The 19,200-nt window shown below is 40.2% G+C and overlaps 1 protein-coding gene across 6 annotated transcripts; it reads left to right on the top strand.

The window, feature by feature from the left end:
* The first annotated feature begins 262 nt into the window (after window positions 1–262).
* Window positions 263–10,295, top strand: LOC118384428 (coatomer subunit zeta-1-like). 6 transcript variants are annotated; one of them, XR_004825833.2, is made up of 11 exons: window positions 346–514; window positions 2,073–2,141; window positions 2,290–2,374; window positions 3,178–3,272; window positions 5,324–5,379; window positions 6,107–6,184; window positions 6,485–6,536; window positions 6,865–6,985; window positions 7,472–7,510; window positions 8,328–8,360; window positions 9,446–10,295. XR_004825833.2 is itself a non-coding variant. In XM_035770958.2 (10 exons), exons 1-10 carry the CDS (start codon window positions 455–457, stop codon window positions 9,491–9,493), a joined length of 612 nt encoding a protein of 203 aa, XP_035626851.1. In that variant the 5' UTR covers window positions 263–454; the 3' UTR covers window positions 9,494–10,295. The 6 variants fall into 6 exon arrangements, 4 of the variants coding, with proteins under 4 accessions (XP_035626851.1, XP_035626850.1, XP_035626852.1 ...); XM_035770958.2 differs by lacking the exon at window positions 6,865–6,985 and having other exon boundaries at window positions 263–514; window positions 3,181–3,272; XR_004825834.2 differs by lacking the exon at window positions 8,328–8,360.
* Window positions 10,296–19,200: the final 8,905 nt, after the last annotated feature.

Here is a 19,200-nt window from a genome sequence, read left to right as displayed (position 1 = left end):
GCATTGCTGCCATCTGCCGTGTTAGAATGAAGTAGGAAAATAATGACATCCGCGCTGGGTAACCCAGACATGCCTCGCAACATGGATTGAATCACATATTTTAGAATAAAGTAGGCTATCACTTGTAACAAGAGTAATTCATGTATGACATGCACTAAACACATGCGATTAAATATACTACTGATAGGATTTATATGCATAATGTCCCATAATGCACTGCTTGGCCATATGAAGTCAGTGAAGTCACCAAAAACCGAATCGGTGTTAATTTTGGAGTAACGCGTAAAAGCACCGCTATAAGAAACGGGCACCATTGTGGTTCCTAGAGAACAAGGACCTAACATCATTCACGAACTAGAGGGAGCCAACATGGCCGAATGAAGGGCTTGGTTTCGTGGAGCCTCCTCCAGGCCCGCCCACCCATGAGTCAGAGGATTTTGCGAGGTCTACTAGAATGACAGCTCAAACCTGTCCACGTCAACACCAGAGAACCACTATGGAGATCGCGTCTCTGGTAAGCAATCGGTAGGGATATGGCGCTTTAAACATATTTCTAAACGAGCATTACCTTGCAAACGCATGATTAGGCCTCGTCGGCCATTGCTTGAATAGCATTCATTATAGCCCTTTGCTGCGTAAGATGTTGTATTCAGTATTTTACCGTATGGACAGCTTAAGATGTGATTGTTTGAGGTCTCTGACTGGCTGGATCTAATCTTTTCAGGTGCGATAGCAGACATTAGGAGGTACTGTATTCTGCACGACTGTCGTTATCTGAATGTAGTCTATGCGCTATTTGAGTGTAGCGTACTGATATTCCACAACCAGCAGCAACATGTGTTGTACTTTTTCCTCGTCAATGGGCAATTGCTGTTGTACAAACTCGAACAGTTGCCAAATCATCCCAGAGAGAGGGGCATACTGTCTGAAAAGCTACCCCGTGTCACATATCTGATATTATAACCCAATTTGTTATGATTTACACTTAAATGAATGGCATGAGGTGTCGGTTATCCGTTATACTTTTACTATAACTGTGACATCACCCTGCCCAAGCATTGAAGGGTGAACACTGAATATATTGTGTGCCACGTCTACGATATTTGGTTTCAACCGGAGGAGGTGCGTTGCGCAGCATTTTACGCTTACCAAAAACTTGATTCCACAGGTGGGTTTTTCAACAAAATATGTATAGAATAATTTCACACTTTTGAGCTAAACTCTAGACAGATTATCATTGTACTAAGATAAATTAAGGTTTACGTTTCGACTTTACAGTTGTTGTTTTTTTTATACTGTAATTTAAACTTTAAATAATACAAGCAGCGCTGGACAAGGCCGCAATTACTTTTCGTTGATTAACACCCGCTGTACACCACTTGACCCCCAGCCTCAAAAGATATCTCTTTCTCTCTCGTATATATACACACTTTTTATTTTTTTATTTTTACTGATATCATTTCAACTGATGTATTGCTCTATGTAAATTGCAGTGTTTTCTGTTAGTAGGCAGTCATTAATGGCTGTGGATTTCAATAAGTTATGCACTCTTGATATTGATATTCACTGTACTTAATGCATAAAGTAATGTTGCACAAAGGACCACAGGACTGGTTACCTGACACCTGCACCTCATTGAACTGTTCAAGGAATTCGTTCCACTGTTGACCGTTTCTAATTGCCATAGACATCTGGATGACTGGTTTGGACTTTTCCTCCAGTTCAACTCTTGTCAAGTCCTGAATGTGATGTTCCTGGCCCAAGTTCTGTGATACACTTAGGCTCTGAGTCTGTGGTAGTCAGTGCATAACAGAACTTTGGCCCGGTTCAACCAAGGCACCGTGGGATGGAAGTAACTGAAGGCTCTGGGACCATCGTCATCTACACTCGCATCTCTTCCTGATCTTGTCGTATTCCTCATGCTTTTGAATAACTTGACTGTATTATCATCACCAATATCATCATCAGTGCTCTAGTAATAACTGTTAGGAATGTGTTCAGTATGCCTAGGTCCTATGGAAATGCAAATTGTCCTTGATTCTGGTCAACATGTGGTCAATACTGTCTTTCAGGAACCCTCACTGTACACAGTGAAAGCAGTCTTCATTTTGGATAACGATGGCAATAGACTTCTATCAAAGGTATGCTAATAACAGTTGTCCAATAGCGACCCACGTTGGTTATTGTTGTGGAGTCGACATTGTGAGTACTGCCCCAAATGAGCACTCGTTGTAGATGGTGTATTAATCATAAGTAATGACTCAACATTCTGTCTTTGTTGTGTTTTAGTACTACGACAAAGAGCTCTACCCCTCCATGAAGGAGCAGAAGAACTTTGAAAAGAACGTTTTCAACAAGACACACAAAGCGGACAGTAAGTTTTTATCCCATAAAAATGTCCCAGGAGACTATTGGAGTGGATAGTTGAGCTTGAGGCCTGATATTCTGGTCCATTTTATAGTTTTAATGAACCACTAAGATAAAAAAAAAAAATTCAAAGCTTCTAGCAATGTGGTGAGAGTTGAGAAGATGTGCACTGTCAGTGAAATCCGTATCAACAGGATCATAATGTAAATCATTGCATATGTGTACCAGTCTTCTTTGGCTTCTCGTCAAGCATTATTAGGTCATGACCTGTTGTGTACACACCTTCTGTGTATCCTCCACCATAGAAAACCACGAGGCAGTGTTAGCTGTATAGTATTAGCCTGTGGCTCAACCCTCATTGGTTAGTTTGTCTAAAAGTTGAGAAACAGTATTGGTTCCTCTGGGTTCTTCAGTCCTCCCAAGCTCACCTTACAGTGAACAAAAGGGGAGGGAACCAGTTCAGCGACAGACAGCTCTCACACTCTTTTGTTCCAATGAAATTCACAGCAGTCATCTGACACCCCGGGTCCACCTGCCCCTAAGGAGGATACCCACTCTCTATCTCGATATCCCTCCTTCCTCTCCATCCCTTCTTCTCCACACACATAGGAGATTAGCATTTTATGTGACAACACTCGTTTAAATTGGAAGCCTCCATTATTGGCAACATCCATGAAACCTCTCACTTGGGTATGTCTGTATATGTGAATAAGGTGTGGATGTGCTTTAACGTGGCAATAAAGGTCACTTGGTGGCTTGAAATCTCAGCGTCTCGCTCTCTATCTCTCTCGCTCTTTCATTCTCTCTAAGCAGATGAGATTGCCTTTGTGGAGGGGATGACGATCGTGTATAAGTGCAGCATTGACCTGTTCTTCTACGTGGTGGGCAGTTCACAGGAGAATGAGGTAGGTAATGTGCTTCAGATGCAGAAGGAGTACAAGGCTAGACTGGTGCTTCAAAGACTGCATTATGGCCCGGATCCTGACTTGAGATCCGCAGTCCGCATGCAACTCAAGTTTTTTGCACTAATCTTGCATTGACATCAATGCATAATTCCCACAAAGTCTGCGTTAAGCCCTCGCATATCAATTTAGAATTCGGATCTCAGAAAGCAACATGTCATTTTCAGTAGTGGTGCATGGGTAAAAATGGCTTCCCCCCTATTACAACCTGTGTTGTGATAATTGCGTTTTCATCTTTAACCTGCTAATTATTGTGTGTGTGTGTGTGTGTGTGGTAGTGTGTGTGGTAGTGTGTGTGGTAGTGTGTGTGGTAGTGTGGTCTAGTGGTTAGAGTGTAGGAATTAGTAACCGAAAGGTTGCAAGATAGAATCCCTGAGCTGACATGGTACAAATATGTCGTTCTGCCCCTGAACAAAGCAGTTGCTAGGCCGTCATTGAAAATAAAAATGTGTTCTTAACTGACTTGCCTAGTTAAATAAAGGTAAAATAAAAATGTATGTGTATATATAATATAATATTTATTAGGTGTGTGTATATGTGCCTGAAAGCTGAGACAATAAGAAGACTCAGTGGTAGAATACATTCAACCACACCTTTGTTTTATCACACAAAAATCCACAAAGCGCTGCCTCCACTACTCCAGCACCACTTCAACATCATCAAGTCACCCCTGATTAGTCTAATACAGTGACAACTAAAAGATACCAAAACAATTTAGTCCAATCAACGTAAGCTATATATGATGTGGCTGTCCATGGTTCGGATTTCTGTGTGAGTGTGCATGTGCATTCCTGCGAGTAGGAAAACATGTTGACTCACCCTACTTGTAGAGAAACGCCAATGCCATCCTCCTCTCTTTCATGTTGACAAAACGGTCTATCACTCTGTTATACAGTACATACTTATTTTTTGTTGTCCTAGACTACCTGGCAAAAATGCTTGCTAGCTAGCCTAACTTCCTTTCATAGGCAACATTAGCTAGTTAACATTAGCCTACTACACCTAGCTACATATTGAACTTCCATCCTCTCAGGCCAGGGGCACAATGTATTAATTAATGGTTGGATCAGAATCGCCATTATAATCATTGTCCAGTACAGATAATTCTTTACAACCACAAGTCCAAATCCCTATCTCGATCCATGGCTAATTTAGGAAAGTGCCAATTTGAGCTAGCTAGCTAGGCACCGGAGGACAACAATACAATGAGATGCAACAATTGAAGTTGTTTCTGTCAATGACGTATGCTCACAATGCGATTTGATAGGAGCGATGCCAAAATCCAGACTTGTTTCCCTTTTTAATTTTTTTTTTGGTGCGCCAGGACTATTCACAGTTGAGCTCAGTTTAGCTCAATGTTGATTGGCAATTAAAAATAAAATAAAAATTTAAACATTGGAGGCCAAATGCTCACTGACTTCCCTTGCATTCAATGCTACAGGTGGCAACAATGTCATACTAGTTTGGACCAGACGGTATCAGATAGATGCCGATACGTAGAGACAGAGGGCTGCTGTTTGGCTCGCTCGGATGCTTTCTCCGGTGAGATGCATTCAGCCTCTTTTGAAAATTGAATGAAAATGATTAAACTCGGAGAGACAAAAGATTAAAAAAATATAGACTGTATATATTGGTACATTTTTGGGGAAGCCTGACTGCCATTGGCATCCATGAATACATGCCACAGGTCACTTGTCTGCATGACGTCATCAATGGAGACGCTATATATAGAAAATGCCCATGAGAATAAATGGCTGACAATTTCATTTTCTTTAGCACTTCTTGTTGCTGTGTACATTGCAAAGCTAAAGACCAGCCCCTTTATGGCATCTCAGCATTTATATACAACAAGCAGAGCGATTCAACCACACCTGACTTTTTGCTCTCTCTTTCCCACACCCTTTCTATGTTTATTTCTCCTGGCTTCCATCTATACCTCTCAATTCTCTTGTTTTCCTTTCATCTTCCACTGCTCTCTCTCTCTCTCCCTATAGCTCATGCTCATGGCTGTACTGAACTGTCTGTTTGAGTCCCTCGGTCAAATCCTAAGGTAAGCGTACAAGTGTTGTCCTATGTTGAAGTAACCTCACATTTTAAAAGTGAGGAGGTCAGTCAACCTTTAGAGGCTAACGATTTGTAGTAACATCGAGGAGAAAAACGTAACAAAGTCAGCCACGCAAGAAACGATTATTCCATTTTTGGGGGGTAAATAATTAGTGAAAACATCACTCTTGTAAATATGGGTACAGGTCAACAAAATGAGAAGTTAATTTCTGATTTGAGTAACTCTGGTGTAATTGTTTCCTTCATGCGTTCAAAATATGGAGAACCGAAACAGTTGATGCCCGCAGTAAGTTAGTGATTGTTTATTTTGGGTTAAATGATGATCGGATGACAGTGACACACCCAGAGCCCTCTGTGTAGTGGAACAGCTTGACAGGGGCTGGAGCCGTTACCATAGAAACCAATGCAGTAGCAATGCAGGGAGGGAGAGAATCAATTTATCTGTTTGCTCTCTACTCATTTCATGCAGTTTTTCTCCTATTTAACAAAAACAAAATGCCAACTGTTAAGTATCATTTCAAACCTTGACAACTGGTACTACAGGAAGTTAATTTAAGTCGGTGTTTGAAATGTACAGAATTGCCTAAGGTGACATCGGCAGTAGTGTCCCCTACATTTCTGGTCACAAGGCAATAGTATGAGACCCAATCACAGATTGGGCTCCACGTACTAACTACAATTCAAGTAAGTCAATCAAGTTTTCTTACTTCCAGGAAAAATGTGGAGAGAAGGTGTCTATTGGACAACATGGACGGAGTCTTCTTAGTAGTGGACGAAATTATCGACGGGGGGTAACGTATAGATTGCATTTGGATTACTGTTACATTGCTATTTGTGTTGATAATTGGATTATTTCCCACATTTCTTGTTTTGAATTTTTATTTTTATTATTTGTGTCCTTGTTTGACATTTTACTGCCTTGTTAGGAGTTATTAACATAATAATTAAACTGCACCCGCTATAACATCTGTTAAACTGTGTACACGACCAATAAACTTTGATTTGAGGTATCATTCATGGGATGGGTTTGGGAGTTACTGGTACAATATCTTGTGTTCTCTGAGTTACTGACCCTAGCATTGTGTTACCAGGGTGATCTTGGAAAGCGACCCCCAACAGGTCATCCAGAAGGTCAATTACAGGGTAAGACATCTACAATCACGGACTATGTCTACTGTATGGATGAATACATAGATTCTGATACGAGTACAATACTCGAAGACACAGATGACTATAGGAAATTATGATATTTTCGGACCGACTGAGGTAGGGATTGTGTTTAGTGGGATTGTTGTGGAATCTGATATCCTGTATGTTTGATGAAAATTAATTAACTTATTTGATGTCACAACACCAAATGCCAGTCTTCAGCCCCCGTCCTACCATCCCCTCAACACCCAAGTCCATCTCATCTTCCTCTTACATGTGTCCTCTCTCTCCCCTGACCCCACCCATCTCCTCACACTGTCAGCTGGATGGTTCAGAGCAAGCCTACGGCTTCGACCTCTTTGATTACATCGTTGGTAACATTGATGGACAGACGGACAGAAGCCAGTGTGCATAGCAACAGACTGCCCCAACAACCAGAGAGGGCGAGTGAGGGAGGGAGGGAGGGAGGGGTTGAGGGAGATCCAGTGCAGGTAACTGCATGGTGAGAGAGCATGCCACTTTAGGTTCACAATGTTGGAACAACTGTCCACTAAGTCTGTCTTGCTAGGGTTTGTCAGTGGTTAGACTGAGGTTACCCAGAGTGTTTCAAGGAGTCCGTATGGGGTTCCAGGAAATACCATAGGTGTTGGTACACTTTAAGAGCAGCGGGGCCCTTTGTAGTACTCCCTTGCACAATGCATGCCTTGTGTGAGGCAGCCATTTTGATTGGATTGCGGTGGTCATTGACATATTCACCAGTGTCAGAGTGCATTTACATTAGCAATGCAAGGCATCACATGATTGTTATAAGGGTATTATGTTATCTTAGTTGTTGCTTGCTTTATGTGTTTGACTCTTTACACACACAGCCCCTAATGGTGTGTGATTGCTATGATGTCATGTCCCCTCTTTTACTGTATCTATTCCAGGCGGATGAGAACCCACTGTCAGAGCAGAGCGTGGCTCAGGTGAGGTCATAAACACACAAACAAACAAAGCAATGTCACTGCATGTATAGACTATGATTATCTTTTCCATTGATACAGCTTTAGCCATTAATTTCAGCTCACACCTGATGACATAACCTTCTATTCTACTGTCATGTACAGTATATTACTTGCATATAAACTATAACATGAGTCTTATCAGGGTTGGGGTCAGTTCGATTTTGAGTTTTTGTCAATTCGGGAAGTACACCAAAATTCAAATTATCTTCAATGCTTTGGAATAGGAATTTGGTGTACTTCCTGAATGGACTGGATTTTAAATGGATTTGACCCCAGCCCTGATTCGTGTCTTTCCAGTTACCCATTTTCATCATTTCTATACTAAATGTTCTGTAGAATAAAGCCACAGTACACAATATATGGATAATTGTCTCCCAGTATTGTTCGATTTGAAAACAATCATATTACTACTCATAGTACCTGATTGTTTGAAGGTTGATTTAAAAGATGGGGTCCAGTTATATGATATCATACTACAATAGGGTTTCCATTTGACTAAAGTCACTGCATTCATACACATTTATCCATTTGAATCGTATTCTTTGAGTGCCAAACACACTGCATTCATACAGAATGCTTTCAATATCATTTTGCCAGCTTTGCCAGCATGAATTAACCTACATCTGGATTTGATGCCATGCTCACACCTGCATAGTAAATTATGGAATGGGCCACATTGCATGATCAACATGGCTGCTGAATTGCTCTTACCTTCATGCAATGTTCTGCCTGTTACTTCATCTTTCCTTCTCCTAACCCTCTACTTTAACCCTCACAGCACATTACGGACAAATTGGCTATGACCTCCAATGTAAGTCCTCTCACTCCTCACCCTCCAACATGGGACATTTTCAGTCTCTTGGGGTGTGTTCAGAAGACCATAATAATAATATGCTATTTAGCAGACGCTTTTATCCAAAGCGACTTACAGTCATGTGTGCATACATTCTACGTATGGGTGGTCCCGGGAATCGAACCCACTACCCTGGCGTTACAAGCGCCATGCTCTACCAACTGAGCTACAGAAAGACCAGAATGTTGCAGATAGATATGAAGTGTATAGAATGGACACATCATGACTGTTCTATACTGGTCATCTCTCTGTGTGACTTTCAGACTGCGCTTCACTCCTGAGTCAGACCCTGCTTGCAAGGAAGGGTTCATATCCAAAGCTATTAACTATTTGTCTTGTGGCAGTTTCTCTCCCTTGTTGGAACCAAACGTCAATGACAATACCTTTTCGATCCTCTAATAGAAATGGAATTGTCATGGTGCCTATATAAAAACACTAGACCTTGACAATAAACCTAAAACAATAAACACTAACATTAAACGAAACCGTAAACGACTAGAGGTAGACAGTAAACGCTAGTCACAAGTTCATAATTTTAGCTGGGTTCCTTGCGCCCCCTGGTGTGTAGTTTTATGCTATGCATCTCTATTTCAACAGCCCAAAAAATGCAGTTTGTTTCTCTTGTGGAATTTAGTTTTATAGCAGGAAGAGTGACATTTTCTAAACACTGAGTCACACTTGCATCATGTCATTGCCGATGTTGAATAGAATGAAATTGTTTCTAAGCAAGATGAAAATGAATTTGTCTGCTCAGAGAAGCTGACTGTCACTTTTTTTTGTGTCTACTACACAAAATACACTTACAACATTTGTTGTTACACTTGCAAGTTTAAGGAGCTCATATTTCATGTAAATAATGAAAGTATGAGCAGTTCCATTCAAATTCACATTAATACAACAGTGACACCTACTGGTTGAAGTGTCACAATGAACAATAAATATAACACTGCATACTATAATAGGCTACTTACTATATGATCTGTGATAATGTTGTTTTTCCACATTGAATCTGAAAGTGTTCTTTCTGGGGTTTTTCTTTCCAGATAATGCAGTCTGCCAAAGAACAAATAAAGTGGTCAATACTCAAATGATCTACACCGCCTGTCCAAAGGTGGAATGAACAGTACGAATGTATGTGTAAATATTAAAGGTGTATTTAGCGCTTTATGCTTAAATAGGCTATATTTATGGTGACTAGTGGCAAGTATGGGCATTTTTCATATGAAGGCAAGCTGACATTTTGTATGTATTATTTTGGAAATAATCTATTTAATTTATTTGATTTGAAATAAATTGCAAGATATTATGCTAGATTATAGCATATGATTTTGTTAATTTCCCTTAACCCACCAAAATGCTCTAAAGAAATGTTTTAACCAAACCAAGAAATCAACTGCATTTTGTTGTAATGTATGCAGACCTACACAACTAGGGAAACTGTTGCTTGGGCTTCAATAATTATGACGTTATGTTACAGAGAACTTGAAATATGAAGTTATGTTATACTACACTTTTAAAGCTTTGTAAGTTGAACAGAAAAAGGCAATAGCCTGTGTAGTGTTACAGTAGTCCTGTATCTAGTTGAAAGTCAGGTTACCCCATGTTAATTTATGTTTTAGAATTATTTTGTGTTCATACTAAAACGAAGTTGGCGTAGGTGGGTAGGCCTATGTTTTTTCTAAAGCACTGAGAACACCATTAGGACTATAAGAATAACATATTTTGTTACTAGTCTATGATGGACAAATACACTTTTAATATTTCCATGTTTAACGCCAACGAAGAAGAGGCTAATCATTTTTGCTTTGTTGATTTCTATTGACAGCTTATTTTTTTCAAATGTAATCTGCCTGTTGTCAAGCTAATTAAAATGTATATTTTGTTTTGTCAAAATGGCTCTTGTTCCATATATCATACCTAATTTGACACTGTGTTTTCTTGTTTCTTCGAAAAGGGTTCCTGTGAGCGAGCAGTGAAGGCTGTAGCCCACAGTGTCTTTTGAAATGAATATTTTCAATGATAATCTCAGTTGTGAATAGTCATGAGACATGGGGTGTGGTGTCTGTTTTGATTGGACGTCAGGGTCTTACGTCAACATCCCTCGCCTTCATAGCAAGAGCCAATGAAGCGTTTCAGATGTTAAATCTCAATGTGATTGGACGTGTCTGCTGCAGGGTGGAGCTTTCTATATTCCATATCAGTCTGTGCTAAATATAGTTTTAGTTGTTCAATATAGGCCATAATTAGGTGGAATTAAGCATGGACAATGAAGATGTGTCTGTGGTAAATGTTATAGTATATGTAAAGAAATTGAATAGCATACAAACGTTGCTTGTAGGCCTATTTTAGATTACATTGCGATGCTTTAGATTTAGAAATTGGTATAGCTGGTACGATATTATATAATTGGAAAACATTATAGGTTTAAGAATTATTTCGATTTTGAAATGATAATGTTGAACGAATTTGATGGCAAGAGGGTATGTAGGTCTCTTTAAAATAAACAATTGTTCAAATGTACAAGGATCACCTGCTACTTTCATATAAGGATGGAAGAAACGGAAACGGATGAAATTCTTTATTTTAGCCTACACCTCAAATCTTAACTCTCAAAATCTTTAGTTGACGATGTTCTATGCAATTTTACTGCCATTCGTGTTTAGCCTACTTTCGTTTGAATTGCATTATAAATTAAAAAAAATATTATAGGCTACACACGCTACACAACGCTTCTCAATCTGGCGTGTGCCTATATGGAAATAAATGTGTAATGGGGAAGACAAAGGCAAAACGAATGAATCTTTTTATTGAACGCATGAAACTGCCTGCTCATAATTATAATCGGCTTGATGATTAAACCTGTCTGCGTACACTGTGCCCACCAAGGATTCGTTTCCCCAACTATGCCATTGCTGCCATCTAGTGGCCTTTCACCGCCTTGCAGCATCTCATGTGGAGTAATTTCCTCTCTCCCCAATGAAAAGTCATTGATAGGGATATCGTTGACATAGTATTGGAATTGACAAACTACCATGACAATCAATCTCATAACCAAGCCCAATCAAATAGCTGGGAATATTTCCATCTCATCATGGATTGCCTAGAACTAGTGCCTTGTAAAGTAGGCCTATGTTTATAGCCTATCATGTTTTTTTCATTACCATTAGGCTTATTCCAGAAACATAGGCTAATAATAATTGAAATAGCATATTAATAGGTTATAATAGGTCATAATAGGTTATTTCCAAGCCTTTTATAATTCAATAATAGGCCTATTGTAGTCTGTATTTATCTACAGAGATTGAAAACATCATTTTTTTATAGCATTGTTCACATATCCTCTGTACCATAGCCAAAGCTTTTTTTTTTTCAAATCAAATATTATTTGTCAAATGCTTCGTAAACAGCAGATGTAGACTAACAGTGAAATGCTTACCTACAGGTTCGTTTTCAAAACAATTTTAAGATGAAATAGTGACACAGGGAATAACAAATGACAAGAAAGAGTAAAAATCAAATGGCTATATACAGGGAGCACCAGTACTGAGCTGATGTGCAAGGGTACGAGGTAATGGAAGTAGCTACAGTAGCAAGAAAAAGTATGCGAACCCCTTGGAATGACCTGGATTTCTGTATAAATTGGTCATAAAATTTGATCTTATCTTCCTCCAAGTCACAACCATAGACGAACGTAGTGTGCTTAAACTAATAACACACACATGATGGTCTTTTTTCTTGTCTATTGAATACATAATTGAATCGTTTCCAATGTAGGTTGGAGAAAGTATGCTAACCCCTAGGCTAAAAGCTAATTAGAGTCAGCTAACCTGGAGTCCAATCAGTTGGATATATTGGTTAGAGCTTCCCTGCCCTATAATAAACACTCACAAAATGTGAGTTTGCTATTCACAAGAAGCATTGCCTGATGTGAACAGCTGGAAAGGGTTACAAAAGTATCTATAAAAGCCTTGATGTTCATCAGTCCATGGTAAGACAAATTGTCTATAAACGGAGAAAGTTCAGCACTGTTGCTACTCGCTGGCTTTTCTGCAAAGATAACTACAAGAGCACAGTGCAGAATGCTCAATGAGGTTAAGACGGATCCTAGAGTGTCAGCTAAAGACTTACAGAAATCTCTGGAACATGCTAACATCTCTGTTGATGAGTCTATGATACGTAACACACTAAACAATCGTGTACATGGGAGGACACCACAGAAGAAGCCATTGCTGTCCAAAAAAACACTGAAGTTCGCAAAAGAGCACCTGGATGTTCCAGTAGCAAAATATTATGTGGACAGATGAAACTAAGGTTGTGTTGTTTGGGAGGAACACACAACACTATGTGTGGAGAAAAAAAGGCACAGCACACCAACATCAAAACCACATCCCAACTGTAAAGTATGGTGGAGGGAGCATCGTGGTTTGGGGCTGCTTTGCTGCCTCAGGGCCTGGACAGCTTGCTGTCATCAATGGAAAAATGAATTCCTAAGTTTATCAAGACATTTTGCAGGAGAATGTAAGGCTATCGGCCTGCCAATTTAAGCTCAAGAGAAGTTTGGTGATGCAACAGGAGAACGACCCAAAACACAGAAGTAAATCAACAAAAGAATGGCTTCAACAGAAGAAAATACGCCTTCTGGAGTGGCCCAGTCAGAGTCCTGACCTCAACCCGATTGAGATGCTCTGGCATGACCTCAAGAGACCAGATCACACCAGACATCTCAAGAATATTGCTGAACTGAAACTGTTTATAAAGAGGAACGGTCCAAAATTACTCCTGACCGTTGTGCAGGTCTGATCTGCAACTACAGAAAACATTTGGTGGAGGTTATTCCTGCCAAAGGAGGGTCAACCAGTTATTAAATCCAAGGGTTCACATACTTTTCCCACCATATACCGTGAATGTTTACACGGTGTGTTCAATAAAGACAAGAAAACATAAAATGGTTTGTGTGTTATTAGTTTAAGCAGACTGTGTTTGTCTTTTGTTGTGACTTAGATCAGATCACATTTTATGACCAATCTGTGCAGAATTCCAGGTAATTCCTAAAGGTTCACATACTTTTTCTTGCCACTGTATGTATGTATGTATGTATGTATGTATGTATAGATAGGAGTAAAGTGACTAGGCAACATGAGTTTAAGTATTTGTGAGTGTTTGGGTAGAGTCCCGTGTGTGTGCATGGAGTCCGTGCAAGAGAGTTCGTGCAAAAAATGGACAATGTAGGTAGTCGTTTCGTTAGATATTTAGGATTTTGTTTAGATGTCTTAAGGCTCGACGGTAAAAGCTGCTCAGGGTCCTGTTGGTTCCAGACTTGGTGCACTGGTACCACTAGATATGCGGTAGCAGAGAGAACAGTCTATGGCTTGGGTGGCTGGAGTCTTTGACACCACCTGGTATTGAGGTCCTGGATGGCAGGGAGCTCGGCCACAGTGATGTACTGATCCGAACTCGCCATCCTTTGTATAAGTGCTATCCTGTATAAGTCGCCATCCTTTGTATAAGGGATAGATTGAAAATGTCATTGAAGACACTTGCCAGCTGATCAGCGCATGCTCAAAGTACACATCCTGGTATTCTGTCTAGCCCTGCGGCCTTGCTAGGAAGCTTGCGGCTGGGTATCCCTTTGTAGTCCGTGATAATTTGCAAACCCTACCACATTCGTTGAGCGTCAGAGCAGGCATAGTAGGGTTTCGATCTTAACCCTGTATTGACGCTTTGCCTGTTTGATCGATCATCGGAGGTCGGAGATGGATTTCTTATTCGCGTCCGGATCAGTGTCCCACTCCTTGAAAGCGGCACCTCTATCCTTTAACTCAGTGTGGATGTTGCCTGTAATCCATAGCTTCTGGTTGGGTTATTTTTGTATGGTCACGTTGCCAATGCACTAACGGAGCCGGATACTGATGTGGTAAACTCCTCAATGTTATCAGATGAATTCCGGAATATATTCCAGTCTGTGGCATTTACATGGCATGAATTGGTTAATTACATGGGATGAAACATTTCCATAGCGAAAGGGTCAGTCATGACATCCTCTATCTCTCTTGTCCTTCGCTGCACTCAGCACAAGCTATCATCATCAACGCACCAGTTGACTCTGAGCACGCGACGCACGTGTGCCACATCCTCAGGAAACTCGCAACATCCATTATGGCCTTTTAGAAGCGAGGCGTGAGTGTTAATAGATATCAGATACATCTCCATCTGTCACAGCGGACTCAAAAGCAACCCAGCTGGCTTTTTTTACGAGATCATTTTTTAAAGCCGACTAACATCTGTTTTCCGGACGTTTTCTCAAATGTGTTCACGTCCCGCCACTGTCTGAACTGTATGGGCAATAAAACGCACACAAACACGTGGTTCCGTCCTCTCATATCAGACAGAGGCAGAAGAGAATCTTGAAAGGTCAGAGAGAGTTCAACTTCACGAGAGGAAGAATAAAATAACAACAACTGTAGGCTAGCAATAGCCCCATAATTACATTAAAACAGACCCTTTAATACACATCAGATATTCATTGTTTTTTTTATGGCTTGATAGACCAATAGGCCTTGGCCTAGCATATATGCTTACCAAGTAAAACTATGAATTCATATTGGTTTCAGCCACAGAGCTAATCAGAGAAAAGTACAATAATTGTAAAAAATGTATAGAGAGAGTATATATAGAGAGAGCGAGAGATAAAAATAAATAAAATACAAATGCCTTTCACAGCCAACTTTATTTGAGAACCACAAACCCACAACGTCACCCTTTGCCATAAATACCTAAAAAAAAAGACAACAGCTTTTTTAGGTTGTATGATCTTTAAGCAGCTTGAGTTCAGAGAAGTGGCCATATCATCAGTCAAAATGTCTCCTCAAAAAGCTGCCAGTGACTGGTGAGAGGCTGAATGAGGTGGGGGGGGGGAGTGAGGAGGGCTCTCTGGCAACACAACCTCCCTAGCCCCCATCCCAGTGACTCCCACTGGCAAAGCCTAAGTGGGAGTGGGAGTTTGACAAGGGGGATTCACACAGGGATAGGCTACAATATGAGAGAGCGAGTGAGTGGGAAAGAAAAATACAGAGAAATGGAATGAGTGAAAGAGAGAAAATACACAGGGAGTGAAATTGAGAGGGTTGTGAGAGAGGAAAGCAGTGATGGGAGAGAGAGAGACTATGGACATGCACACACACACACACACACTGGCTCTGCAGCCCGGGGTCTGGCCTCCATCAAAGCAGGTGTGACGTAGAGGTGGGAAGCGCACACTTACACACATTCAGACCCTTTTGTGAGAGAGCCAAGTCAAATAGTCAAATAGGGTGAATTATGTTACACAGATCTGACAGAGTGACAGGGGGTGATTTGTACAAGCCAGGCAGAGGCAGTGCATGGACATGATGGGGCCATGGTGCTCTGGGTAATGGGAGGGGTTCTGGAGGGGTGTCCAGGAGTGGATTGGGGATTTGGGGCTGGGATTCCTAAAATACGTGGAACGTCAGATTCTCCCAAAGCTGGGTCATTGGGATTATCTAGGGAGCACTTAGCTAAGACAACACTGGACAATGTTACAGACAGACATTGAATGTGGTTACGTCAGTCTGTAAATCCTGCCCGTGTCCACTCTCAATGTATTTTCCATCTGTTGTGTTGTGTAATGTTACTGACGTGTTACTAACGTTTTTAATGTTCTTCATGTAGGCTCCCTAAGTAGCCGGTATTGACAAAATCTAATTCAGAAAGGACACCCACATAAATAGGTGTGTATATCCTTTCTTTCTGCCTATCTGTTCCCCTAAAATAGGCCTACATCCCAATACAAAAGTAATCTAGTTATGCCTGGTCTCTATCAATATGCCTATAACATCAGCCTCAAGGTTTGTTCTGCTCAGTTTCATTTAGTTCCATAAGATGATCCAGCTGGCTCCCAACTGTCTATGTGACAGATGCAGCCCAGTTCCTATATATAAGTTCCTATATATATATATATATATATATATATATATATATATATATATATATATATATATAGCCATGAAGTGAAAAGGCTGACTCTATTGGCTAGAATGTATTACCATATCTTTTGCTGATTGGTGTGTGACCTGACATTGACAGATTGGCCTCCAGCTGATTGGATATTCCAGTGACGTGTAAAAGTGGGCTGAGCTGGATGGAGACAGCGAAGGGTGGGGTGGAATAGGGGGTACACTGTCAATCATCAACTGTGGTCAAAGACGTGCTATTTTTTGTTTTCTTTAAATAAGACTGTGGGGTTACATATTAGTTGTAGCTGTAGTCGAACGTCTTGTTAATAAAGAATACAAAATGGAAAGTGTTTTACTGATAAACTAGACTATGATAATGAAAACATCTTATGCAATTACAATTGAAATAAGATCGTAACATTTTCATGAACTAGACTGTATTTTCTAGGCTATAACTGTCAAATGCCTCGGCCTTATTGTTGTACCCTTTAATATGAGCCCTTCCACCCTGTGGGTCTATTATTGACGGTCTGTGGAGTACAGACCATAATCATTTTTGCAACTATAATTTGACTGATAGTAGTCCCTATATCTATTATGTTTTAATGAGTGCATTGGTTTTAATTGAACAATCAATAACCCCCTTCCCAATCTTATTATCTTGCAAAGATTGAATTCGTTGAATAGGAAAGTTTAATTTCATATTCTCACCTGCACTATGGAAGCACAATATGTCCTAAAATGTGCACATTTTTTACTCTCCAATATTTTTCTATTGCCAAATGCTTTAGTCTGTGAAATGTCATATTTAATGTCATCTTGAAATGTAATTACATTTATATGAAGTTCCAGCTGGACATACAATTAATTATCACATCCACACCGGGTTGCGAACGACGCCATAAAGAATAACGGACAGCCAGTATTCGAGGCCAGTCATTCTCTGTGCCCCGCGCGCCCTGCCCGGTGGAAACAGTCGGGTCTGTTTCAACAGAACACCAGCCCTGTCTCCTGCATCTTGTCAAAAGTCGAGCCAGGCTGCCAAACTCTCGTCTCTCAATCAGCGACGGGAGGACCACATGCTCATTGGGGCCGTTTTTTTACCCTAGCGTGCCACATGCTCCATTTCAAATAAACAGCCCTGTTTGGCGCACCAAAGCCAGCCATCTGCCCAAACAGAGCGCGCGGGATATAAATGATGGCCCATTCTTAAACAAATAAACTCGCACACAATCTCAGACCGCGGACGCACACAATCTTTGTCAAATGGAGCCGAATTAGAAAAAAGAAAACGATTTGTCGTCTTGAAAGGTAAACAAGGCGACAGGTTTCTGAAAATATGAGGTGACAGGCGGGGCTGAGAGGTTTCACAGAAAATAGAATAAACAGGAAGTCAATCAAGCAAAAGTAAATTCGAGCCTGATGTTGGAAATTAAAGGCTAAAGTAGGCTAACCTAGACTACCTTGTTTTGAAAATGGGATTCTCAATGCCATATAAGGCCGAAGCTTGTAGGCTATTTCCCCAATATTGGACCTGGCCACTCGGTCTCCAAAACGCCACATGCTGTCACTAAAAGAACCAGAGCGCCCAATAAGCCTCTATATTTAGGCTATGTCACAATAATTTGATGTGCTGCTTTAGGGCCATACCCTACACATCAACTTTGAATTCAGTTTCAAATTAATTCAAATTATTTGAAAAATAAACATGTCGGCATTAGTTACATTTGATAATCTATTGAAATGTAGAAGGGCCTATATTTCCCCAAATCTGGACATTGTAATTGTTTTGCCTACCAAATGTTTCTATATAAATAGTTCACATCAAGGTCCATTTCATGCAAAATATTGAGGGCCAATTATGGAGTTTTTATTCCTTCAATTGCATACACTCTAACGCACATGTTTGACAAAAAAAAATATTTGGTTCGCTATGATTTGTTTGTTTATAACTAAGTAACCCTTAATCAATTAGTAATTTGTATTAAACTTACATATTTAAAGGCTTATTCATAATTATTCGATTTTGGGAATTAATAATAATTTCTAGTATCTCATAGAAACAAGAGCTGTTTTCCCTATACACTGAGTATACCAAACATTAAGAACACCTGCTCTTTCCTAGACAGGCCACTCAATATTTAGATGTTTCTAATATTTGTATACTCAGTGTATAGATAGGCTACGTAAACATGATGGGCATGCAAGCGGTACCTCCTTTTAGCCAGTAGATGGCAGAAGAGTACAATGGCCTTCAGAAAAGCCAAGCACACTAAAATCACTCCTCAGTCTCTTGCCGGCACATCTCTCGCTCAATCTGAACGTAAAATGAAACTGGTGACGTGTGTTACATAAAAACGACACTAAAAGGAACCAACAGTGGGCTCAAATCTTTATCACGAGATATAATGATGATATCCACCTGGACTGAGAATGGATATTTAAAGCTTCTTTCTTACATACATTGGCTTACATTCAGTCCACAGTATGAACACAGACCCGTTCCAGAAGAATCTTCCCAAAACTAAGATATTTACTTCAAATGTGAGACAGTTTGAAGACAAAGGAGGAGGATTTAAACATAAACAGCTACACAGTGTGGGAAACAGGAGGTAAACATACATGGTGGAAGTTTACAGAGCTGTAGTGTATTTATGTGTTCTTTCCAGTACAATTACAAACCATTGGTTTACAATGCATATCAAACCATTGCCAGAGTTTTATGAAAATGTCACGGTGTGAGTTTTGTAAACAAGCACTCTCTCACCCCCATCCTGTACATGATCAAGTCCATAGGAAGGCATATGTGGAATGCAGCGTTCTTA

The sequence above is a fragment of the Oncorhynchus keta genome, chromosome 5, assembly GCF_023373465.1.
Source record: "Oncorhynchus keta strain PuntledgeMale-10-30-2019 chromosome 5, Oket_V2, whole genome shotgun sequence".
NCBI lineage: Eukaryota > Metazoa > Chordata > Actinopteri > Salmoniformes > Salmonidae > Oncorhynchus > Oncorhynchus keta.
This window is presented reverse-complemented; position numbering and strand designations above follow the sequence as displayed.